This window comes from Columba livia, chromosome 17 (genome assembly GCF_036013475.1).
Source record: "Columba livia isolate bColLiv1 breed racing homer chromosome 17, bColLiv1.pat.W.v2, whole genome shotgun sequence".
NCBI lineage: Eukaryota > Metazoa > Chordata > Aves > Columbiformes > Columbidae > Columba > Columba livia.
Window position 1 is genome coordinate 10,021,127 of NC_088618.1, and position 25,932 is coordinate 10,047,058.

At 43.1% G+C, this 25,932-nt stretch overlaps 2 protein-coding genes across 18 annotated transcripts in view; both read left to right on the forward strand.

Annotated features, from left to right (window-relative positions):
• The window catches only part of C17H12orf43 (chromosome 17 C12orf43 homolog), a 28,943-nt gene extending 23,248 nt beyond the window's left edge, over positions 1-5,695 (forward strand). For 3 of the 16 annotated variants that reach the window (XR_010466736.1, XR_010466730.1, XR_010466732.1), the window contains one exon: positions 1,625-5,695. The gene's annotated coding sequence lies outside the window, so the exon portion shown is untranslated. Of the gene's footprint in view, positions 1-14; positions 1,294-1,624 lie in introns of those variants that run through there. The other 13 variants (XR_010466743.1, XR_010466745.1, XR_010466740.1 and 10 more) reach the window with 12 other exon arrangements.
• Positions 5,696-6,382: 687 nt separating this feature from the next.
• SPPL3 (signal peptide peptidase like 3) overlaps positions 6,383-25,932 on the forward strand; it is a 56,108-nt gene continuing 36,558 nt past the window's right edge. The window contains exon 1 of one of the 2 annotated variants that reach the window (XM_065033235.1): positions 6,383-6,786. In XM_065033235.1, the coding sequence (XP_064889307.1) occupies positions 6,764-6,786 (23 nt within the window). In that variant the 5' untranslated portion in view covers positions 6,383-6,763. Of the gene's footprint in view, positions 6,787-7,050; positions 7,312-25,932 lie in introns of those variants that run through there. The other variant, XM_065033234.1, reaches the window with a different exon arrangement.

The window sequence follows — 25,932 nt, forward strand, 5'->3', positions numbered from 1 at the left end:
TGTGTGGTTTCAAGGATTCCTTATGCACCCAGAAGTCCTGTTGCTTCTGCTTGCCTTGAAGACCTTCAGCTAGAGATGCTTGTAAAACTGCCTGTCTTGAGAACAGCGCTCTTTGAAGTCTTTAAACCCAGAAATGAACATCTGTTTGTATGTTAGGACCTCACTGAATGTTACAGCTGGATGCCATGTGGAGAATCCTTAGCTGAATATGGAAACCTTCCCAAAACTGAGGAGGAGGTTAATATTCTCTATCACTTTATCCTGAAGGGCTCTTCCCCTTGGTGTATTAGAATTGTCCATTCTAAACTGTAGGAGCCCAGACAATTAACAAAACAAGAAGTAAACTTCTACATGGTCAACTTTACATTCACTGTAACCTGCCCAGCTGTGCTAGTGAATGGTTCAGCACTCCATTAAGCAGCTCAGATTCTTCAATGCAGGAAAATCAGTGAGCTTTTCAGTGTTTCTTAAATGTTATAAATCACCAGCAGTCAGACCGAGCATTTGAGAAGCAGGAAGGAGACTCCTGCTGCGAATTAACCAGCACCCCTGTTATACCCTGGCACTAAGGATTGCAATATCATATTTCTCAGATTATTGCAAGTGCCACAATACGTAGTTGTAATAAGAATAGCAGAGGTCAAGGGTGGAAGCTGCAAAGCTTTAACCAGCTCCATTAGCTGGTTTCAGCAAGGGCTGAATTGTTGAGTGCTGTAATGCAGACAGCATTCTCCTGTAACTGAATTGTACTCAGGGATTTTGCCTTGAGGATGAGTATTTGAAAGAAAAGGATTTGGTTTTGCTATACCCACTTTTATCTATTAGCAGTGCTTAGTCTATGTTGATTTCCTTAATTGCAACAATTTGCCAGGCCATGACTTGATTCTCAAGTCACCTTGACTAACGTGATCTTGGTAGTTTGAAGACTCCAAGAGACACCTGCTTGTTTTTTGCATGTTTGCAGTATGGGGTTTTGTATTGTTTTCCTGCAAAATTGCTTGGTTTTCCTTAGGTGTAATTAATACGGTGGTTGAGACATCTCAAATTCAATGCTTCATTGACAAGATGTAAGCAACTTTAGAACACTAAACTGGGCAGCTTAATAGCAGACTTATGAACAATGTTACATTTACAAATTGGTTTGGATGCAGATTAGAGAAATATATGAATCAGAATCACAAGAAGCCTGACTTTTACTTCATTTTAATGGCAAGTTTAATAAAGATTATTTAAACATGTTCAACTACTTTGCATTGTGCCATATACACTTAAATACAACATCTGTGCATTTTCTCTTATTTTCTTCTTTTCTCCTGAAGCAGCAGATGGTCTGGTAACACTGCATGACAAGTGTCTTCTAAAACTCTCTTCCTGGCATTCTCCAATATCTTTCCAGGCAAGAATGTCTCAGGTTCCTCTAATGGAATTCTATTTTATTGGTAAATAATAGTCTATCTGGATGAACTGTTCCAATGTAATCCCTTCACGCCCATGTGTAATAAAGTAGTTGAACTGTGGATTACGTTAACACTGAGAACAACTCCATGGAAGTGTAAATTAATATACAATAGGAACATTATTCTTATTTTATACTTATTGGTCTGTATTCTGCTTATTACACCAGGGCAAAACCAAGGTAATGGACAGCAGAGTCCCGTGAACAGAATGGACAGCAGAATAGACTCCCAAAGCCTGACTTCTTCTATCAACACCATTTTTACCTGTGTGTTTGTTTACTGAATTATATCCATTATTAAGTGCACATGATGAAAAATACAGAAATTTGCTGGGATAAAGCCAGTCTAATGTGGCTTCAAGGAGCATACAGAGAAGGAAAAAAACCTAAATATGATAAAAGTGCTAATGGAAGGAGCCTGTATGTTTTAACTAATACAATGGTAAAATTTCTATTGGCAAAAGAAACACAGGGAAATGGCTCTCTGATAATTCTTTACCACTTTACTGTTCTTCCTGCTGAGACTGCTAAATGCTTTATTGGCTTGACTGACATTAACATCATCCCCTCCTTGAAACGTGAGAGCTGTGTTATAGTGTTCACCCTTATTTCTGTGGCTGGGGAATAGTGCAAGTACCAAACCTGATTACTATTTGTGCTTTGGGAGCTTAGTCCCAAATGGCACACAGCAGTGTGAAAAATCCGAGATAATTGGCATGTATATGTTGTTTTCAAAGGATTAGATTTTAGTTATTTGTGCAAACCCCGAGTATCTCAGTGGGAAAACACTCACCTGAATACATAGTTTTAATGTTCCAAATATATACCTATTTATGTTTTAATTCAGTAGTCTTTGTAAATACATGATTATAATAAAAATATGATTTACAGAGAATTAAGATGGGTTTTTTTATTATAATCATATATTTACAACAAAGACTAATAAATTAAAACATTCTTTTTCTCTGCTTTCAGTAGTACAATCAGATGCAGAACAACCCAAACTCTTTCAGCACCAGGAAGGGGGCACGGCTGCCTTTTGACTGAGACACTGTGGTGACTTCAAGTTTCTTCTTACCACTGTTTGCAGGATTCAGTTGGATTTGGAACAAACATTTACTCTTTATCTCCAAAGACAACATTTGTTGAGCTTTGGGAGTCTCGGTGAAGCCGAAGGTTTAACAGCCATTCAGAACAGGCCTGGATGCAGAGCCAACAGCACGGTGTGATAATGCCACAGGGCATCATGGGTTTAAATTATAGGCGCTCTCGACATTCCTCTTCCTATATGGGGACACAGGACTGTGTCCTTCCCCGGCTTCCATCTGTTCCTTCACTTACTTGCTGTTTCTGCCGTCAGGGTGAGGATGAGGTTGGAGAGCAGGAGCAGCCCTGGAGTTCAGTTAATGGAGTTTCCCACTAGGTGGTAGTGAAGAGAATCGCGTCACAGGTACCGGTCAGTGAACATTTCAATTATTTTTATCCAGGGGAATCCCACAAGGATCTTACAAGCAGAATAACCTAATGTAGCCCTGAGCTATACTGTCAAACCTGGATCTCTTGATTTTCTTTCCTTTTTTTTTTTTTTTTTGTTTCTTTTATTTCCCCTTCTCTTTCTACTCATTTCTGTGCTATTTGTTCCTCCTCAAACCAAACAGGTTGGCAGCTATACCTGTCATGTCCTTTCCTGAAAGGTGAAGTGTCTACAAGAAGCTTCTCTGGTTCTCTTTCCACCTCCATTATAGTAGAATGAAGACCGGTTAGCTAAATGTCATCTGATGACATTTAAGCAATTTGGAGGTGAGAACTCTTTGTAGCCAGTACTTCCATCTGATTTTTCTCCACCGCACTTGCCTCTGGGACCTACCCTTCCAAACATTAAAAGGAAAAAACACACACCTTGTTTTTGTTTGTTGCTAGTTTATAAATACCTTGACAGGTCAAAGTGATGCATCAGTCTACATCAAAGGTTCCAGACAGAACAGGTATTTTGGAAGGACTTTGTAATGTCAGAGTAAACTGCTACTGAAATGCAGAGTAAAGCTCTCTTGTAGGTCCAAAGAAAGGCTGTACAAAAGATATGATGAGAAAATTATCTGGGGAATGCAAGCAGTGCTCCAATTTGCTGGGTCTGCAAGGAGGAATAAATTTCTCCTGTGAATTCATGTCACTGCTACCCTGTAATGACAGAGCAAGCCTGTGAAATCATTTAGTAGTCTAGTCACAAAGCCTGAGATGCTGACAAAAATTATACTTCAATTGCTCATCAACTATAAATCATTTGTGCCAAATTAATGTGCTGGAAATTTTGCAAGACTGAGAAACTGGAAGCTATTTCAATAAGAACACAAAGCAGGGCTGCTGTTTCATAGATACCAATATCAGTTTTACATTCTGTTCTCAGGGGAAAAAAATTTAAGAAAGGCTCTTTAGTACCACGACAAGGCTGAAGCACTGATTTCTCTTTCCCAGCATTCATTCAGAAGATGGAGAGGTTCTTTTTTGCTCTTGCCTTTATCATGATCACTGCAAAGGGCGGCGCCAACAGGCATCCCAGAGACACTGGGGTTGTACCACGGCAGAGTGAGGACTCCAAATTATCTGTTTTCTAATGGTTACTGTAGATTTTTCTGCCGTGCTGAGGGAGAATAAAGGCAGGGAACTTCTCTGTTGTTCAAGTCCTACCCAGAGCCTGAGTATTTTTTCACTGGGATGTGCATGTGTGGGAATACTAGAATTTCCACCCAAACTGACTGACTAGGGTACGTACCCCAGTGCTCAACAAGCTGAGCATGACTCACTCCTGTCCTCGTGTCAAACCCACCAAAGCTTTCTGTACCTCCTGAGACGGGGACAAGTACAAGTAAGTTATTAGAGGGCAAAAGAGTTACATGGTCAAATAGGGGAGAACGTTTTTCGAAGTAGCCCAGCTTGAGCTGCATGAGAAGAAACGTTAGTGTTACCATCTAATGCTTCCAGTACCTCCAGCTGCCATGACAGCCCCAGTAAGCAAGTCAGTCACAGTACTTTGAGTATTTCCACCTCAAAACTGATAGAGCCGAATCTCAAGCAGATTTTAGTGAGTGGGTACTGATCACATCAGTAGTTCTAGGGTCATTCCTGTCCCCAAGGCCAAAGGGCTGTGAAAAGCACACATGATTTGGATGCTGAGGTGTGACAACCCAAATTGCTTGTAAGACCTCAGAAGAAGGCAGAAGGGAGAAAAGATGACTTCACGTCCGGTGCAGCTTGTAACCGTGTTTTCAGTGCATAAAGGGAGAGGTGACAGAGGGAAGAGGTCCAGCACCATCTCACTGAAAGCACTGGTTAGCTGAAGCACAGGAATCCCAGGTGTTCCCTCTGCTGAGAACAAGAAAGTGTGTTGTATACGGAGCATCCTCCTGTGGTGCCCCGAGCTTCAGCTGCCTGGAACGTGCTGCTGCTTCCTCTTCGCTGACGAAGGATGAAGTGAGCCCCCCACAATTACACAGAGAACCAGTCACAGAAGAAACGAGCCATTCCTTACTTTTAATCCTGTGCTACTACTACACGCCAGCCCAACTTTTTTTCCACTTAAAAGAATAAAGGAGACAGATAAATGGAAATAATTTATTCAATCCACTAATAGAAATAAATGAGAGTGGGCTCAAAATGCCCCTTTAGAGGCATCTGGCATTTCTGGAGATGCAAGGAGAGCGTTCCATTAATTTTCTGAAGATTTTAGCGAAATTATATTAAGGTATAGAATTCCTCCATACATTTTCTTTAATAAACCCAAATACCTATTTTTACCAGACCCAGGCATTGTTCTTCTATTTATATTTAATGCAGTTACGTCACCTCCAACTCTAAGTTAAAACTGGCTCTTCTCCCTCCCACACGAGAAGGAACAAAGAACGAGGCTGCACAGCTGGACTGGAACAATCGCTCCGAGCTCTGCGAAGCCCCACACGCACAAACGGCTCCCGTGCAGGAACGGGAGGTGGGATTAATTCAAGGGAGCAGACCCAAGATAAGATGCTAGTTCTGCAATTGGCAGAAACACAATCGGGGACTGAAGATTTGGTGATGGCACCAAAGAAACCAAGGGGAGAGATGAGCGGGATCAGCGGCTGCCAGTTCCTCTGCCTGGGACTTGCAGGGACGGTGGTAACATGAAGTGTATGGTTTCTATTTGGTCAAAATATCTGTAATGTTATTTTCCTTCTTTAAAAAAAATGCGTTGAGCATTTGATCTTACTTGTTTGTTTGTTCAAAAGATAACAAATTCAAAGATACAGCCATCTCCAGAAACACACCGCGAATTTAAATTGAGCACTCGAATTTGTGACTTACCCTACCTGAACTTCGCTTTTACAACCCACCCCTCCAGGAGGAAAACGGGCCCCACGGCAATTGGGAGCCGCTCCTGGGGAGCCACCCGCTCCTGCGAGCGGGGCAGAGCAGCCGGTGCCCGAGCGCACAGCGGACACTGGAACCGCGGGACGCCCCGCTCGCACCTCGCGGGCCCGGGGCAGCCGGTACCGCAGCGCTCCGCCCCGGCCGGAGCGGACACCTCACACCGCGCGGAGAGCCCGGCGCTGCTGCCGCTCCGGCTGCTCGCTGCGGAGCGGGAACGCCGGTCGGGGGCCGCACTCGCCCGCCTGCAGCTCGGGGAAGCCCGCGGCTCCGGGCTCTCCCGCAGACGCCGGGCACGGGCCGGCCGCAGCGAACCCGCCCGCCCGCGCGGCCGAGCCTGAGCAGCGCCGCCAGGGGCGGCCGGGCCCGACAACCAGCACCCACCAACTTCTTTCCTCGCCCACGGCGCCTGCGCGCGGCCGGCGACGGCGGCACGTGAGCGTGTTGTGGGCACGTGACCTCGCGCGCGGCACGGCCCCGCCTCCCCCCGGCACGGCCCCGCCCCCCGCCGTGCGCGAGCGCGGGACGCGGCGCGGCCTGTGCTGGGCTGGGCCGGGCTGCCCGCCGGTGCCGCCGCCTCCCCGCCGCCCCGCCCCTCGCCGCCGCCGCCGCCTCGCCGGCCATGAGGCCCAGCCGGCGCCCCAGCGCGGCCCCGCGTCGCGGCTGCTGAGCCTCCGCCCTCCCCGCTACCACCATCGCCTTCTCCGCCATCCCCGCCCGGGCGGGGACCCCCCCTGCGCTCCCCTCCCTCCTCACAGCCGCCGCCATGTTGGGCCGGGAGCCGCAGCGGGGCCGCCACTGAGCCCCGGAGCCCGCGAGGCGGAGGAGGAGGCGGAGAAGGAGGCGGAGGAGGAGCCCGGGGCCTGGCCGCGCCGCACAGCCCAGCCGGCCGGCCGCCCAGCCGCAGCCATGGCGGAGCAGACCTACTCCTGGTGAGCCGCGGGCAGGGGCCGGCGCTGCGGGCCGCGCCGGGGGGGCGGCTCCGGTGAGGGCCGGGCCGGGCCGGCCGCGGGGGTGTTCCGGCCCGGCCTCCTTCCGGCCGGCCCGGGGGCCAGCGGGTCCCGAGCGGGAGGGGGGCGCGGGTGCCGGGGGTGTGCGGGCGGGCGGCGCCGCGGCCCTGGCCGCCGTGGGGGCTGGGGCAGAAAGGCGCTGGCAGCCGAGGGGCTGCGGCCGGAGGTGTGAGCGCGGCTGGGGGGGAGGGATTAGCAGAGAGGGACGTCGCGCGGCGGGGGGATGCGGTGGCCGGGCGGTGAGGATCCCCCCGCTGGCAGCCGGGGCGGAGGGGATCGCTGTGAGCAGCGCTGTGTGCTCATCCTCCGCCCGGTGGCTCCTCGGGGAGGGGGCTCTGCCCGGCCGCGGCCGGCGCTCGGCGGGGCTGGTCCGGAGCGGGGACAGCACCTGCTCCCGCCGCCGTGGGGCTGCGGGGATCCCTCTGCCCGGAGGAGGCTGGTGTCAGGGTAGGCTGCTCGGTCAGTGGCATGTGTGTGTGTTTTCACCTGGTGACAATGGGCTTGTTCTGTGTACAGGAAATAGAATGAGGAGGAAGAGACCAGTTCCTGTGGGAAGACATGAAGTGTGGCAAATGAAAGTAGAGGGCATTTGTTTCTGTGTCCTGACACTGTCTCGGGCCTAGCTTGGCAGTGGATCAGAGCGACAGGGTTCGGTTTCTTCATATAATTCTGGGTTTTTTGCGTGTTGTCGTGGATCACAATGAAAATATCACAGATAATTTACCTGTGCATCAGCTCTATTGACCTGGCTGCTGCAGCAATTTGTGATACTCTTAGTGCATTTTAAAATGCATTCCAGTGTTACCAACCACAATTGTTCCTTACATTTTTTGAAGAAAGTCACGATATCCATGTTAAAAATGAGTTAAATCTCAGCTTTTGACCTTGGCGTGTGCTGAATGTGAAGAAGAGATTGAATATACAAAGAATGATCCTGTTCTGAATGGTTCTGGAAATCTTTCCCATTGCTTTTTCACAACTTGGAACCCAGTGGGGATTTCTGTTCTGCCACAGGTTGAGGCTCTGGCAGCCCCTTGTCCCATCTGCTGTCACTTCGCTGTCAAGAACCAATACACTTAACGGTCCTTTGCTTTTTAGATGTTCTTATTTTGTTTCATGACCTCAGTTCAGGCAGTGATTTGCTCTGCTTTAAAACAACAGCGAAAAGACAACTTCTTTGACCTAAAGTTATTGCAGTAAGTGAATGTTGGTACGGATTTAGGCAGTTAAAAGTAGTTCAGTTAAATGTGTCTGGTGACCTATTGTCTTAGTGTGTCTTTTAACTACAGGATGAAATTATAAATTCATAAACTACTCCGGGATTTGTCAGCTTTTTAAAAAATACTAAATGGAAAAAATGTGAACTGTACATTATTTTGATCTTTACCTCCTGTGCTTTTTTGAATGCCTGTCTTTACCGCAGTGTTCTAAAGAGGCTGGGAGGAGGATTAAAGCTGCTTTAGGTTGCGTATTTTAGGGGAATGAAGTTGAGATTTAAGTTGTTCTTTGTTACTTCCTTGATGGATCCCAAGAATGGTAGTTCTTTTGTGCAAATTTGAGACATCTCACAACACTGTAATTTTGTGTCTGTATTCACTAATGTGTCCGCGTGTTTTTGAGGTTTCTGTCACCTCGCGTTTTGACCCGTGGTCAGCGTTGTCTGGAAGCTCCTGAAAGAGCAAAAATCCAGTTTCAGACTAAGGAGCTCTGTTCTAGAACTTGTGCGCTCTTCTCCGTGAGTGCATGTTTAATTACTTACGCTTCTAGCAACAATCTTGTGTTTGTTTATTTTTAATTATGGTAATGCAGCTCAGCATAAAATTGGCTAGTGCTTTAGTGCTTTTAGGAAAAATGCGCGTGTTGTCAGCTGAGGAAACCTGTGCTTGTGTACGGAAGAGCTGTGCAGAGCCGTGGCCAGCACTGGGTGCAGCTGCACATTTGGGAGCTGGCAGGTCGTGTCCTGTCCGCTTGCTGGACCTGGTCCTGGTACCGTGTTGCAGAGGCTGCGTTCTCAAAACGAGCGCTTTGCATGCTCCTCCGTGTGTGTCCAGCTGCTGTGCGGACACCTTGTTTGACGTCTGAAAATACAGTATTTGACATTAAGAAAAATCCTTTCACGTACTTACATCTTTGTATAGATGTAAATTGGTTCCTGGCCACAGGAGCGTAAGGCTTGATTATGTGTATTTTTGTGCATAACTATCAACATGTATCGTAGAATGTAGCTTCATAAGATATGATAAAGGTTTCTTTTGCATTTGATTTTTCTTAATTGTCTCAGATGTGCTAGAAATACCTTGAAAAGATACACCTGCAAGCTGTGATTCCTGGACATCAGCATTGTCGAGCACTTGCTCAAAACGGGGCTTTTTTCAGTGATTGATGTCTCTCTAAATGATGTTTTGAAGAGATGAGAACTAATACTCATTTTGCTGTATTTATTGTTTTGTAACTGTAAATCTGAGATTTTAAGATGGGTTTATGTTTTCCTTTCAATTACCAAATGAAATTGATTGCAATTACTTTCTTTCATCAAGACGCTATGAGAAGGTACTTATGCTTTTTCTCCATCCCTTTCATAGATACATCAGTTGTCTTTTTGTCACTATTCTTGTGAGTTATATCTTGTGACAACCTCTCCTCTTTTCCTTCAGTAATGCCCACACCTATAACCATCTGTACTTTTATTTAGCTCTTTTTTAATGGCTTAAATAGTCTTGCTGACCCAGTATTTCAGATACAGTTGTGTTATCCCTGAAAGGAAATCTACTGAGAATTTTGCTGGTAAAACTGAATACTGTTATCCTGGAAAAACTAATTTTAATGTGAGATGCGGGATAAGTGCCAGATGGAAATGCTCTTTCAAAGGATATGCTGCTTTTTAAAGTTTTTAAATACAATGCTTGTCAGTAGTAAATAAACTTTCTTTGTCAAGTAGCTGCCATAACAGAAGGAAGTTATGAGAAGTATGTAGTATTCTGCTGTTACTCAAATCTGCAAGCCACCGAAGAAAGTGACGACTGCATCGCAGCATTGCTCGTGATTTTCTAAATTAATGAGAGCTGAAATGAATTTTGTGCGAGTGGAATGGATTGGGAGAGGAAAGAGGTGGTGGGATACCCATTTTCCCTTTCCTGTCTGTGCTGCAGCAAGGAAATGGGACTGGGGAGTGACAACAGCTCCTGCTACAACAGAGCAGGGGATAAATATGGGAAGAACTGTTTGCCCATCACCAGTGTATATGTGTGTGAGTAAGAGGTTAGTAAATACCAAGTGTTTTATCTTCAGGCACCAAGATGAATATGGGAGCAGCAGGACCTACATCATGACCGTGAAATACTTGGTCTTTCCTTAATTTCTAGCACCTTGTGGTGAGATTTTTGCGCTGGATCCTATTTAGAGGGCACAGCAGCGTGCATATGTTGTTTATCTTCAGTTAGTAGGTGTTTAGTGTTTTTCAAGGCCTGATGTAACACCCCCTCCCTTTTTACTGTTGCCCAGTCTGGCAATAGAGATTGCTTTGTTCTTTATTTTTTCCCTTTGAATGCACAAAAGATTTTCACAGCTTCCTTCGAAGTGAAGAGAGAAGGAGAAGGAGAGTTCTACACCAAAACCAAATGTATTTTTAATTATTCCTTTCCCAGAGCATTGTATGAGAGTAACATGGATTGTAATGCATGCGTGTCCTGTCAGGGTGATGATTAGGAGACAGACTGGGAGGGTGAACTAAGAACAAGAAAAGAAGCTGCTGTATTGAGTCACTAATCCTACAAACAACCGAACTCCCTCTAAAATGTTTTAATCAGTGGAATGATTCTTGTATTAGCCATCAAATGTTTGATGAGTGAAACGGTGATATATTTAGAAACTTCTCTACGTAATGCAAAGGGTGTGTGGAAATCAAGTCTAACAATGTGTCAGAGCGATCAATAAAGCCCCTGGTCCTGGGAGCATTCAAAGCGGTTGGTGTTAGGAGTCTTTCTAGATTCAGAGTATTTAAGCATGTAACGTGCTCCTGCCATGAATCACAAGACAGCCTCTCCCAGCAGACGGGGGTCGTGCTCTGAAGCCTTGGTTGGCTGGATTGGATGTGTTTGTGGGAGGGCAGTGGGTGAGAGAAGCTGCAGCTTGTTGACAGAACTTGTCAAGTACTAGTAAAATAATTTTTTTGCCTTCAAGTTCTTTTACTTGCTTTGCTCAGTTTAGATTGAGAGACCTTAACTGACTAATTTAGGTGTTTCGAGGATGGGAGGCAGTTTACAACAGAAAAAAACCAAACAAGTAATTCTCCCGAATTTTCAAAGTGTTGCACTTTTTCAGTGAAAGATTGCAAAGCGTATAGGTGAAATCCTGTTGTCTGTACTGTCTAAAATCTTTTGTGAAATCCTGGCATACAAACACGGAGTTTGGCCTTTAATTTTAACATTTTTGAGGAACTGAAATTACCGGCCACGTTCCATTTTAACACTTGTTAGAAGCCTCCTGAGGACAAGAACGTCATTGTATGAGTGTGCATGTGTATCTGTCATCGGAAAAGTGGCTTACGCTTCAGTAAATTTGAGAATATCAGTTTATAGTAAATATGTTTGTCTTTCAGTACCAGTCTCGCTCCCCTTTGTTATCCTCCCTGTAGCTTTTGCTATCAGACTGTATGTCATGTAGGCAGGGACTGGCTGCAGCACTGGCCTGAAAGACAAATAAGGCAAAGAGCATTGGGTTAGTTGAAGTTTACGGTTGCTTGAATGTACGTATATTTAATGACTGATTAGGAAAGGGGAAAAAAATATCCTGCTTGAATGCAAAGGCTGTATTCGCTAATATCTTAATAATTCATTAAGAAAAATTTGAAGTGAAGAACATAAACCAGTGTTTTCTTGGTGCTGGTGTGCACAACCTGCTTTTATTAAGGTTTCTGTCCGTTCTGCCTTCAGCCTTTCAGGATGTTGTGGCGGCAGCAGCCGCTGGTTCCTTGCTTTGTACCCAGTGATCAGAGAACTCAGGATACAGGAGATCGGTTCCATCCCCCAGAATTTCTGACCTTGCATCTCTCACCTTCCAGGGCAGCGCTCTCATTGCCAAACCATGTGCTGTTCAGAGGCTGAGCTTTGTGTGTCCTTTTAATCTGTGTGGTTTCCTATGGAATACTGTAAATATTCGCTGGGCCAGGGAGCAGGCATGCCTTTTTGTGCTAATGATTAAAATACTAATTTGGGATTGGCGTGGACCCGGGTTCCACTTCCTGCTGTGATAAAAACGTTGTTTGGAAGCCCGAAGGGGCCGTAGTCTGTGGGAGCAGCTCAGGCTGCTTTTCTAGAGATGAAAGTTCAGATTCCCGCTAACAGAAGACGGGGGTCGTAGGTGAGCGAGCTGTCACGTATGTGGATCTGCCATTATCACTGCTTTTTCTTGTGTTTTGTGTCAGGTTTGATGGGCCTGAGAGCATCTTTCTTCTATTGAAGGGCGTGATCCAATAAAGTCATTGCTTATTTTGTGCACTTTGGGATTCTGGTATGAATTAAGCAACCTGATGCGGGTGGAATTTGAGGAATTGTGTTGAGACCATCAGACAGGCCAAATGAATTGGGGATCGTAAAATCCTCTGAAATTAGATGTGTTTTGGTGCATGCCACAGTTTTAAATACTGCATTCAGGTGCTGAAATCTATTGGCACTGAAACAATGCCAAAAAGGTGTGTACTTAGGAGATATTCCTACAATAAGTACTTTGAAATATGTGTCGTGCTTTTTAAAATACAGCAATTTTGATTTCCTAAAATTTGGAAGAAAAGCAGAATGGATTCTGTTGTGTGCGGTGGTTGTTTGTTTTTTTTAAGTATCTCAGGTGTGTTATTTCATTAGTTGGGTTATGTGATGTATGAACATCTCAGTCATAAGTGCCACCATCTTTGTTGTCCTTTGATATTTTATGATGACTCAAAGCGTCATAATAGACTTTAAAAGCAAATAATTGACACAAGCCATTTAGTCAGTTTAATTTAATTCTGGTGGCGTCTGAGTAAGTTTCCAGGAAAATCCAAGGGTGAAACTGGTAGAAAAAAATCATAGTACACATTTCCTTTTTGGTGCCACGTTGCTTTAGTGTACCTGATGAAGATTAAAATTTGAAACTGTTTAGCCAGTTATGTGGGTTGAGGTGAAGCACCAGCTACTGTGCTGGCTGAACTGGATCCAGGCAACCAAACTGACTTTGAAAGGTGATGATTTAGTAAGATTAATGGAGCATATGCGGCATTGCAACACTTCCCGATCCCCTTTCTCCCTCTTTAATTCTTGCAAGGATGTTGATGATCCTTTCTCCTACATGTTTTCCAAGTGGTGTCTGTGCTTGAAATGCAGACTCAGCTCTCACCGTATGTCAACTGTGGCTTTGTCCCCTAGAACCATCATGATGACATTATCCTGGAATTGATGAATTGTGTAGCTGTTGCACTGTTGTCTTCATTATTAGATTCGGATGAGTATTTCTTTTTAGGGCCAGGTCTAAGCCTCAGGTCCCAAATTCCCTTGAATAGTCCCCCTATCTGCCTGTCACATTAGGTGACATGGTATAGATGGGGTGTCAGACAGTTGGAATGTTCTGCTGACCTTCTGAAAAGATAACTGATAATGAATCTATTAAACCAGAACATTTTTTAAACATCCTACGATAACTGTTCAGACCAATAAATATATTAAATGTGACAATCCTTATGCTTTGCTCATGTGGGGACAGGGTGAAAGGGTGGAGTCACTTTTTTTCAGGTTGTTAGAACATAAATTCTTAAAAATCATCACAGCTGGTGTCCTGAAGGAGAAGAGAGTGCACTATCATTCTCTATTTCACAATCTTGGGCTTAAGGTGCCTCCCTTATTACTGAAGTTGCCCACATAGGATTTGGAGCGATATAATTACACCTTACAGTTTCTATGTAGTGGCATTTTCCCTAACAAGTGGCATCTGAAAGGAAAATGATGCCGTTTGACTCTCATTTCTCTGTTCCTTCTTCCTTCTGAAAGCAGTATTTTCTGCTGTTGCTGGGTTGGGATATTCTTCCTTTAGTTCCTGTAGCTGGCTCATAGGCTTTTGACCCAAGCAAGTGTTTTCCCATGCAGCATGGGTATGTCGCTGGAGACTGGGAAACGATTCTCCTCCATTTTTAGGCCTCAGCTGCGTTTGTGCGGGCGGCTCCGCAGCAGAGGTGCTGTGGGGAGACCCGGGGGTTCCACCCTCTGTTCACACAATCTCCAACTTTAAGCATGAGTTGGCAAGCTTACCTGCAGGAATAGGCTCAAATCTAGATTATTCTTCAGTCCAGCTGCTAAAAGGAGAATAATGTGCTGTGCAGTGTGAAGTTTTAATGCCGAGCCCCCTCCAGTCATCTGGTGTTACCAATCAGTTCTACTCAGTCACTGCTTTTCTGCTCCCCACTTTCTGTCTCAAAGGTCCAAATTTACTTCTCCGTTCCCATGGACTCTGTTTTTGGACAGACATATCTTTAAAAAGTTCTTTTGTTCATCTATCAACTAGCCAGAAGAGAACTTCTGCTAAATTTGCCATGATACATAATTTTAAATAACTTTAAAAGTTTGTCGAAAGTTTAGAGAGAACAATAGAAATGTTAGGGGTTGCTGGTGTTCCACCGAATCACGGAAGTTTGGGAATTCTTTGCTTACACTATTTTCTTATGTCAGTAGTACCACAAATAGCAACTTCATGCTAGAAAAGCAGAAGCGCTGTGAGGGGGTGCATGGGGCAGCCCCGTTTCAGGTGGTACAAAAAAATCAAGTGGTAGATTGGGTGCACTTGTCCGCAGCAGTGATGAGCAGGGGGGTTCTCTACACAGGTTAAGCATGTAGCACATGTACATCCTCAGGATTTATTTTGATTTCAGTAGTTACTTGGATTAATAAATTCAGTTTACTTGAGCTAGCGTAGCTTGGGCAAGAGCGAGCATTACAAAATGCTGAGCTCTGCGGCAGCGCTGTTAGCGGGACAGAGGTGAACACGGCGGCTGGGTCACGACTGCTCTGCTGCGCTGTTAGTTCTGGTGTACAGACACCACTTAGCAGTCTGCCATCCCTCCTTCTAGCTAGCTCCAGTGTAAAACTTGATCTAAATTTGTGTGGAAACTTTTGAGGTGGGTAGAAATGCAACAATGCATTCTGAATAATCATTATAATTAGGATCAGCGACCTGTTGGTACAGATACATTGGATATATGAGATCAGAGCTGAATGGTATGTTGTTATACAAAGGACTATTTTTACAAGTATAAATTTACCACATTCAAGGCTACAGTTGTGATTTATCTCACTATCATCGGTGTCAGACCCATTTGGCAAGATAAAATAGGTGTAGCATGACTTTGACTTATTTAGTCAATGGGAACCCCATTTCCCAGGTGACTGTTAGCTAAAGGTGAGGTTGGTGAAACAGCAGGAGGCAAACAGAGCTGGATTATATGGATTTCTATAGTGTGTGGTGCAGACTAGCGAGGTACGGCTGTGTCTTGCTTTCTAGGTTTGATGACGCGAGGTCATTCTGGTCCCTCTTAGAAGTCCAGATTGGTCTGTTTGCTGGAGGAAGGATGGTGTGCTCTGTGAACTCTTCTTGAGGTGCCTCATCCTAAACCTCCACTTGAATAGCGACTCTGAGAAGTTATCACAAAAGGGCTAAAAGCTCTCGTGGGGAGTGTTATGATCTCTGCAGGGTTTTGAAGATGAAGAATAGAATCTAATTAAGCTTTATGTTGAAAATAGTTTCAAGAGCTTTTTTTTTTTCTCTCAGAAAAGGAAACTTTAAAGCTAAATAGTGAAGAGCTGGACATTTTTTTTCCTGCTAACTTGACTACTTCTAAAGCAGATGCAGCTGTAAGCAGTTACAGATGGTGCAGAACAGAAAGAACCTCTTTATCATATGTAAGTGCCTTACAAGAACCCCAATGTTAGTTTTCCAGTTAGTTGTCTTTCTCTTTATTATTTTATGTTTTTGCAGATGGAACATAAAAAAGAGCTACCTTAAAGGTAAATCAAAAGATGAAAGAAATCTGCCATAAACCAGAAGTATTTCTCTGCAGGGTGCTGTACTGGAAGAAGTTTCATAAGATTCCCGAAGCACCCTCTGTAAAGAATGTTCCTACTTTTTGTTGTTGTCACAAATGAAGATTTTTAGATATTTGGGCTGGAATTTGTTGAAAAAAGTCTCTGTTCCTCTGCTGCTCGTTTTTTGCACCTGGAACTGAAGCTGCTGCCTTAAGCCTGACACTCAGCGTATCAATGTCCCCTGGCCTCTTGCACTCAGGGGTCAGGCCCTGTCCACCTGGCACAGGACAACTTCTCCCGTGTATGTGGTGTGCTTGGCTCTACAGTGGCCACATTTGTTGCTGTCAAGACTTTTTTTTCTTGGTTTTGAGTTAGTTTCTCTCTTAAGTGGAGGCAGCAAAAACAGGATGTCTGCTTTGATAGGCTGTATTTTTGCATTTTCATGCCAGCCATATCCCTTCTATTCACTTTGTGCAGTTGTGAATAGTCACATTTGCTTCAGAATCTCACCAGCCATCATCTGACAACATTATTTTGTCTTGCTAGAGGCTCAGATGATGCAAGCTGCTTAACTCTGGTGAGACAGACTGGCTACTCGCTGGATTTGATTCATACAGGAATGTGCTTTCAGCATTGTCACTCAAGATTCATGGTTTAGTTGGTGCTAAAGCTGTTAACTCATTCTTCTATGCAATTTTTATGAAAATAGTGTTTAATTCTATCCAGGCATGTTGTGATGAAGTAAATATCATAATCCTGTACTGTGTGGGTACGTCAACTCATCAATAGCACTCAGAGCTGCTCTTTCTGTTTGACAAGGTCATATGGATGAATTTGGGTTTGGTTTTGGCTTGTTGTTGGTAAGGCCTGATTGTTAAATGCTTTGATTAAACTGTTAGTCATTAGTTTTATTTTTTTATCTGACTTATGAATACATTGCAAAAAAGACTTTGGATTTCCAAGCACATAATCAATAACATACTGGCCTAAATGTCAAAGGTATGAGGTGTGGTTTGGTTTTGTTTTTTAAATCAACGGTAGAGTCAATAAAGATGAGATAATGTCCTCTTTCCTCATTTTCGTGATAAAAGCAAACAACCTTTTTCTGATTGGAGAGTCTACTACATTTTGATATCTTAAAACAGAGAGGGAGACTCAAGATACTCTGCATATTTGGAATTTAAGTATGGGAATTGGTGTGGAAGTTAAATCTAGAAATGAGAAGAAATATGTTTTGTACTGGGGTGGATGTGTTTTGTCTGGGACGCATTGCAGCATTCGGATCAGTATCCTCCAAATCTGAGAGGACTCAGTGTGTTTGTACATTAGGTGTTTGAGTCTTCTTCCATGGGTTTGTCCAGCTGCATTTTTGAATCTATGTAAACTACAAAGTGATGAGACTTAGTTGTTGGAAAAGACAGAGATCCTGAGATCTCTGATAGGGTATGTTCCTGAGACCTGTTCTAGGATTTAATTTAATTCTTCCCAGTAGTGCCCGTATATGAACATTGAGCTTTTCTGTAGTGCCTGTTGCCAAAACGCCTGTATCTCACAGATAAACCAATTGGACGGTTCTGGTGCAAGGCTTCTTGCGCTTTCTCAGTCTCCGAACCACTGTGAAGCTTCAACTGGTGCATTTTCTTTATGAGGAGGCAGTGACTTACCAAAGAGGGGGGGTTTGCAGCCTATTCTGCCATCACGGTTCTGCTCTGCTGGATCAGCTCTATCATTTACAGGAGGAAACCTCATGAATTAGAATAAACACGTCTTTTACTACTCCAGATAGTTATAACAGGGTTAGCAGCAGAATATCTGCGCCGCTGGATCTTAACATGTTGACAAAGTCCAGAACTGGGCACAGATTTAGTGATCTGGGACCCTTTGCTGTCCTGGAGTGAAGCTTTGATGACAGCCTCAGGATACCTGTGCAAAGCGAGGAGGAGGGCTAGAGTGAGAGCCCGACGCTGAAGGATGGAGCTGGTCACGAGGAAAATCAGTTAAACAGGTGTATGCACAGAATGCTTTTAGATAATACTTAGAGAGCAAGTTAGACCGCTCGAGGTGGACTCTCCGGTATAATATACGTGTTGAGTGAAGCTGTACACGTAGCAGAGAACCAACTTCATCTTCTGGTTTTGGCTTCTGAATGAGATCAAATACAGCATTGAATAGTAGTATTGCTTTGCGTGCTTGTTAGGAAACCTGCTGTGCTTTTTCTGCGTATTCTTGTCTGTGTTGCTGCAGATGGAAATACTGCTCTTAATCTGAACTTTTTAATTTTAGTTACCTGACTGTGCCTCCCAGGAGTCAAATTACAGATTTGGTAAGATTTATTGTCTTAAATATTTACGTATTCTCTTTGCTCAGTGTGTTATTTCCTGTCCAAGCAAAGCCGCCAAAACGATCACATATGTATCTTACATATATATCTTACAGTATCTTTACCAGGTGAAATCTGTCGTTAGGTTTCCAAGGCCAGACAGCTGTGGTCTCTGGGGCTGCCTGGTTCGCTCTTGGTGCAGCGAACAGAGGGCGCAGAGCCCGCGCTGGCTGGGCCCGCAGGACGGTCTGAGCGCAGCAGTGTGTGTGGGGCTCTGCCCTTGGCGCTGCCTTTTCTCTTGCAGAATACTGCAAACTAACGGATGGACAGACATTTCCCTGCATATCCTGAGAGCCCTTTCTTTCTGCCACATAATTAATCTGCTTTCTTCTGTCAGTGCCGTTTTTTAACTGCTTGCTGGCACCATGACAACCATAATATTATGCGTATGGTTGAATGATGATAAAAATGGCAGGGATGGTGTACATTGGCTCAGGTGCATGTTAGATGAACTTAGCCCTGGATCTTCAGAAGATGTTGAATGCTGGAGTAGTAGCACTCTAAGAGGAGGAAGATGGAGTTGTTAGTTTTATAGAGTATTTATCTTGAACAACCTATTCGGAAGAAAGCCATGTCTGGGCTTGGATGGCTGACAGTGTCTGGGACGAGGCTGAATTGTGATACTAAAAGACAGGCTGTGTTTTCTTATGTTAGAGACTCAATTGTCTGGAACCTTGTTCAAACAAATTATTGCTTCAGTTCTGGAAAACACTTATATAGTTTCCTTTCATTATGGTGAAGTGTGAAAATTTGTTATCCCTTGTGACTAATAGTAGCCTTGAATTTACTGTTTATAGTTTAACTGTTGGAAGTTTTTTGTAATGGAATTTTTCCATGCTGTTAGGAAGCCTGCTGTTGAACATCTTGTATCTTGGTACTGCATAGGAAATGGATAGCTTTGGATGAACAGAGTTCCAGATCTTCACCGTAATTTATTAATAGCATCTATATGACTAATTTGGAAAGGCTGCAGTGCCACAGTCTTTCAAAATTTAGACCTGTTTGTTGAAGTAAGATAACAGAATCTCCTGACCCCTCTGGACACTGAATAATGGTCTCAATCATCTGAGGAGTTTCAGCTTATCCTCCATTTCACTGGCTTATTAATTCTTTTGCTGGCAATTTGTGCAAGAGAGAGGAACAAAGGAAATAATTTAAAAGTAGTTGTAGGAATGATGTGAACTCGTGGTTTTTAGAAAGTACTGTGTGTTATCAGGGGAGTGATGTCCCATATTTTTTCAGTGCAAGCTATTCAACACAGGAAAATTAAGCAAGTATTTAGATTTTTTAAGGTTGTGGACACCTCCGCTAAACGCCCAAGTAATAGAACTTCATAGCACTTTCATTTTGGAAACAAAATTTGCTTTGTAACTACCAGTGTCTTGGTTATGTCAAGATGTTCTTAGAGATCAATGCTAAGTTCACATTTCTTGATGATGGGGGATCCTCAGTTAAATTTTTAGCATGTTTGTAACTAAGCTTTTTTTTAAAAAAAAAAATTAATTCTCGTGTTACTAAAGAAACCCCCCTGTTTCTGTTACGTGGCTGAATGGTAATAAAAATCCTGCACAACTCTCTAAAACCATTTGCAATTTTCGTAACAAAACTCATTTTTCTAAATCCTTTTGTTACTGTTTAGATGCACCAGAGAGGTACCAGAACCTGCTTTTCTTTGTGCCATTAGGCAGGTGGCCAACCATTCTGGAGTCGGGGCTCTCTCTCCCCAAGAAGCAAGATCCCATCGATGCGAGGTGGGGTGTGTGGGGTTCAAACCCAGTTGGATTCCCATGGCCGTGTGGTGAGCGCTGCGGTTCCCCAGTTCCTTGGAAGGTGTTGCTCTGGTTTCGATCAGCTACAAAACCTCCTTGCTGCCCAGCCCAGCTGTGCTTTCCCTGCTGGAATGGTAAAACAACTCTCTTCAGTGGAAAATGTGAAGAGAGCAGCTGAGAAATTGTCTACGTAACTGTGTTGGTCGGATGTAGGATCTGTGGTGTTGTTTTTGTGACGTTAAGAGAGAATTGGAAGTCTGTGTTCTCAGCAGAATTTGATGGCAAAGTAATCAGTTACCTGCTTTGCTTATGAAGAAGCGGTTATGTTCTGTAAGCGTCATTTTCACACTAACACATGTTGCATCTCTCTAGTGTGAATGGCAGTTCTGAGCTGGTGGGTGCTCCTGAGCCTGGGTTCAGGGTCCTGGGTTCAGGGTCCTGGGTTCAGGCTGGGATGTGGCCATTAGTCTGACATTTTGTCTAAATAGCAGCTTTGCATTGCGTGTGCTCAAGTTGAAAATATTTCGGTTATATCACTTCTTGGACTCGTTACTGGGAAGTACGTGTCTCTTAGAAAACACAAGGGGTGTTACAGATCATTAGTATTAGCAAAAAAAGAAAAACAATGTTGGCTGCTAAAGGACTGTCCTTAAAAAGAAATTCCGTGTAACTAGTCATTAAACTTGTCTGTATGGACAGTTAGCTCTGGGCAATTCTGCGATGCTTTTGCTGGCTTATTTGTTTATTCTGACACTTCACATTGCTTGTTTTGTTTGCTAATTAGAAATATTTCTGCTGTTCTAGAACATCCTCTGTTCTAAGATGCCAGAAACTTGAGCTGTCTTTCGTAGTGTCACTCGACTATTCCAAACGATTGACTCTGGAAGCACTAATTTTAAGTTTAAATTAAATAACCTATATATGCAAACTTTAGGAAGAGCTTCTGTACTTTGGGGCATTCTCTTGGACTGTGTTTTTTGGGGGTCTGTTGGTTTTGTGTGTTTCTCCTAGCTCCCCATGAGGAGGATCGTAGCATTCATACAGCCGGCTGTGTTGTGTAAAGGAATTTTTCACTTGCGCAGTAGTCTGAGCTTGGACACAGTAGAGATGCTTGTATTTTTGTTTGACTTCTGCTAATTATGTCTCAGGTGGCATGTCTGTAGCCGGTGCTTTGTGTTTGAACTTTCAGGGAGATAATCATTCTGTGCTTTGATTATTTCCATATTACCATGGCAAATAATTAATGCTGCTAATTAAAACACTGTTAGAATAGCACAGAAAGATGGGCAGGGAGAGCATACTGCCTACTTGTGCTCTCAATTTATCTGTCTTGTAAATGTATCGAGCAGCTATTGCTAAGGTAGCTCAGAATTTACAAATGAAAACACGTAAACCTTCTGATGTATCTACGTAAGGGAGAAGGGAAGAGCCACATATATGGAAGAGCTTTGCTTTGTCTGGTGTATATGGAGGGATGGGGTTAGGAGATATATTGTGCCCTGAATAAGATTTTGTTCCGCTAGAGAGAAACACATTCCAAGAGACCCCTCTGTTTAGTACCGAAGCTGTGAACGTGGGAAGGCCCTGGGTTCCCTGAATAACTGATGACTGGCAGTTTCGTGCTTAGAGTTTCTCACGCAGGTCTTGGAAAGCAAAAGGAACCGTCTTTGTAGTTGTGAAATGAACGCGAGGCCATTGCAGAGTCTGGGAGGTAGGTAATAAGTCCAGAAGGCTATTTTAGTGTTGGTTGGAGTTCAAACAGGAATTAGGAGGCATTCAACACCTGGGAAGTATCAACACCGAAGAACACTGGTGGTATTATCTTCGTTGTCCACGTCTAATCGTGGAGGCTCCAAAACCAATGATAATTCTGGGGTACGTTGTGAGTGCATATCGCAAGCCAGATTGCTACGTCAGCCTCTTCCTCCTCTTGAAAGTAACAGGAATTTAATTCCATCTTGTCTGAATTATGGTGGATAATTTGTATACTCTTTCCTGTCTTGAGAAAAATTTATTACTAATTCTTGTTTAATACAAAAATGAAAATTATCAACATTGCTGATGACATTAGAGTGAAAGATGTCTCCATTGTGGTAGTTCATGCTGCACCGTGTCTGCATCTGGTAGCGCTGTCCACAGCGCTACTGCAGGACAACATGAGCTGCCTACTGTTAAAAGAAAGTGCTTTTCTAGTCTTTCTTCTTAATAAAAAGTACTGTTTTCCTTTGTCAAGGACCTGTGTGATTAGATACTTATCTTCCTCCATTCCCAGGGAGCGGACATTGTGGTTCATAGTTTCTATTTTGTGAAACAAGATTTCATATAGATGATTACGTCTCTGGAATCTATGTCATTCTCCCCCTAAAAGGAACTGATAAGCAAAATATCTTTCAAAAACATGAGAGAAGCCTAGAGCAAAGTCTTTGTCATCACATTCCTGCTCAAATCCAGCATTTGCCTTCCAACGAGTTCCTAATATTTAGTAATGTCTGTGGTTTCCCACGGGTTTTCTTAGGTGGACATAATAAGTGGGAGCTGTTGAAAGAGAAAAGAATGTAGACTGGCTTCACCATAAGCTAAATTGGGTGAAAACTATTTTGGGTTGTGTATGTGCTTTGTATGTAGTACTAGTGTCAAACCACGTGTTTTGTACCTTCACAGTAAGTTATTCATCAGAGAAAGAAAATACAAACTACAAAACAAAATGTATGTAGATTGAATTCTTACTCATATACACTTCAGAAATGATGGGGTGGTTATTCACATTGTCTTAATTTTAAACTCTGAATTTAGGTTTGCATAAATACCTGAACTGAATGGAGAGACCAGGGGACAATGCAAACCCTTTGGCTTGTAAATGAGGCACTTCAGATGCCCGAGGTAGGAGGACTCGAATAACCTCTGTATCCATTTGCTACAACAGCTTTGACCAAACAGCTCAAGCAAATTTGTAGAGAGCACAACAGTGTAAAAAGAAAAGGAAACGTTCCCATTCATCTGCTGAGGTGTCAGTGAGTCCTAATTGCTGCCTGAAAACTTTGCTCTAACTTGCACAGATGCAATCTCCTGAGCATCTCCTGTGTATCACACATACATGTGAGCCCTTGCTGTAAGACATGTGCTCTGTGTGTGCTTAGTGTTTTTAGAACTAGTTCATTGTTGAAAATGTGCTTTCCAAGAGTTGTGCTGTTATAGTAATTTCTGGAGAGATTAGAGGAAAATACTTGGACAGGCCAGTGTTAAATCCTGAATAAGGAAAGTTCTCTTCATTATTTCATCCAGAAATCATATCTGTCACTTTTTGTCACTTTCTCACATTAAGATGTTGCCCAAAATTGTTCCTTTTACATAATTATTTGCTTTTTCTTGCACTTCAGATACCTTGATTACAACTCTCTTAAAATACAGGAGATGAAACAGACAGGAAAAATGTCTTAAACTTTGTGCTGGTTTGATTTTAAACTGCTTAATCCTATGCTTTGCTTCCTGGGAAGTGTTAGAACAGCTTATGTCTTGTCACCAGCTGCTCGTTTCCAGAAGAGCCTAAGGGGAAGGTCTTTAGCGTGTGTCTGTGTGTCCCTGCTGCTTTCCAGACGTGGTGACACGGGACCCGGCTCTGGTTTGTGCTGCGTGGGGCAGCTCCCCCAGCCAGGCTCTGGTCCTGCAGCACCATCGTTCCAGCCCTCGTTTGCTGGGCTTGCAGAAGTCTGGTCTGGCCGATCTGGGGTCTCTGGTGTAAATCTCAAGGAGTCACTTGGGTCTTCACTGCTGGAATCTGTGAAGAAGAATATTCAATAGTGATAAATTCCAGAGCTTCTTCCTGTTTCTCATCCAGAGACTTTGGACGTTTTCACACACCAGCGGCTCTGCAAAAGTGACAGTTAAATGGCTGTAGAGGAGATATTGGTACTTGTGTGCAGACTGAAATCATGCTTGCCAGAGTGTCGTGTAGCTTGGGATGAATTTGAGCAGAGATGATTTTTATTATGTTTTTATCTTACTAATATAACGCATAGTGCATGAGTTTGTCCCAAGTAGATGTTACTTATAAATGTCAAGTATTAAAATGACATTTTGAACATCCAGAAGCAGTAGCACATTTCTTCTTCTGTATTCTGTGCCTTTGTTTTTATAAACTTTTGGAATTCATGCTTGTGAATGGCATGTATTTAATTTACTTTTCTGTCTCTGTAGTATTAATTTTGCAGCTTTATGCATGAGTGATGAAGGCTAATCACTTACGCATTGCTTAAGATAATTTTATCTCTTTATATTTCAAAAAGAAAAGATGCAGTTGCTCATGCATAAAATCTTAACTTAAAAAGTCCCCCAAACACCAAGCAGTAAAAGTGTTTCAAAAACAACTTCAGATTTATGGTAGCTATTATACATCCTTACTGTGCTTTACTTTGTATGCAAAAGTAGTTTTCAAATAAAATGATTAAGCAGTATTTTTAAATTACCAGCTTTACTTTATCACTCTGTACGTTAAAATCTGTATAATGCTGTGAAAGTGAAATAGCATTTAAATATTATTATGACCTCATAATAGCATATAGTTTTTAGTTACAGGAATCAAAACAGTGACAAACTGAATGTGAATTATGTCTAAATTTAGCAGGTGGCTTATGTTTAATACTTAAACTAACAATCAACAGAAAATGCTAGTATATTTGAGTCACCTTTGTCATCTTGCTACATTTTTCAGAGTTTAACTTTCGTTGGGGTTGAGTTTTATGTTCCTCTAGTTCTGATGCGGGTGCTTTTGCCTGGAGACGCTCTGGGATTAAAAGAGCCTTCCAAGGGTCAGCGCTGTTATTTTTAGAGACGTTCAACATCTGGATGTCCACTACAAAACCTCTTCTAGGAATGCATTTTGTTCCTGAGCAAGAAATATCAGCAGAAATATAAAAGCAGTGCAACAGCGTGTGTTCTCTGGCTGCCCAGAGACTCGGGTATTTTCAGACTGGTTTGCTGCTTAAACTAACTCTGGGATTACAGAGCTATTGGGAGGATTTACCTCTGTAGTATTTTTGTAGTTGGCTTTGAGACATGGGAATCCAGAGCAGGGATGAAACCGAGAAGTGCCAAATTGGAAAGGACAGAATGGTTCTGGGGGACACAAGAAAGACATTTGTAATGTGTCTAAGACTCCAGGTGTTTGTATTCTGGCTGAAAAAAGTAGATGTTTGATTGAGATAGGTATAACAATGTTACAGGTACAATGTAGGATTTGGGGAACAAAACTTAGGTTGTACCTAATGGTTTTAAGGCATTCTATATACATTGTATGTGTATGGGGAAGAACTTCAATTAGCTTCTGAAAGTGAAACGAATAATATGTTAACTGAAATAACTTTGTAGAAAGTTGGACTTGTGTTCTGTATGGGCTGTCTTACACCTTCGATTGTACAGAACACTGCTTTAAAAATGTGTCCTGGCTGCTTAGCTTGCAACATGAATGGCTAGAATAAGTGTCTTACTCAAATATGCTGATGTGTTTTGAAATCCCAAATTTCAGCAATATTGCTGGCTAAAAAATGGCATTTTCACCTGAAGGGTATTTTTCCCCCTGAGCAGTTTCCAGATGCTGCTTCGAGAACTGTGACCTTCCCTTTTCATTTTCTATATACATTTTGAGTATCTTTACCTCGGTGTTTGTTTTTCTCAAGCAGAAAAACTTGAGATTTTCCAGGTTTATCTAGTTATTATACCAATTTTCTGACATTATTGATATGATTGTAAATATATTTGTGCTGAGAGGCAATTTTTTCAACTAACTGATAACGTAGGTGGTTTATGAACCCCTTGAGGATTTCAAAACCTCTTGTGTTTAGGTATTGAAGAGCTGATGTGTCTCCAGCTGTATGTGAGTTGC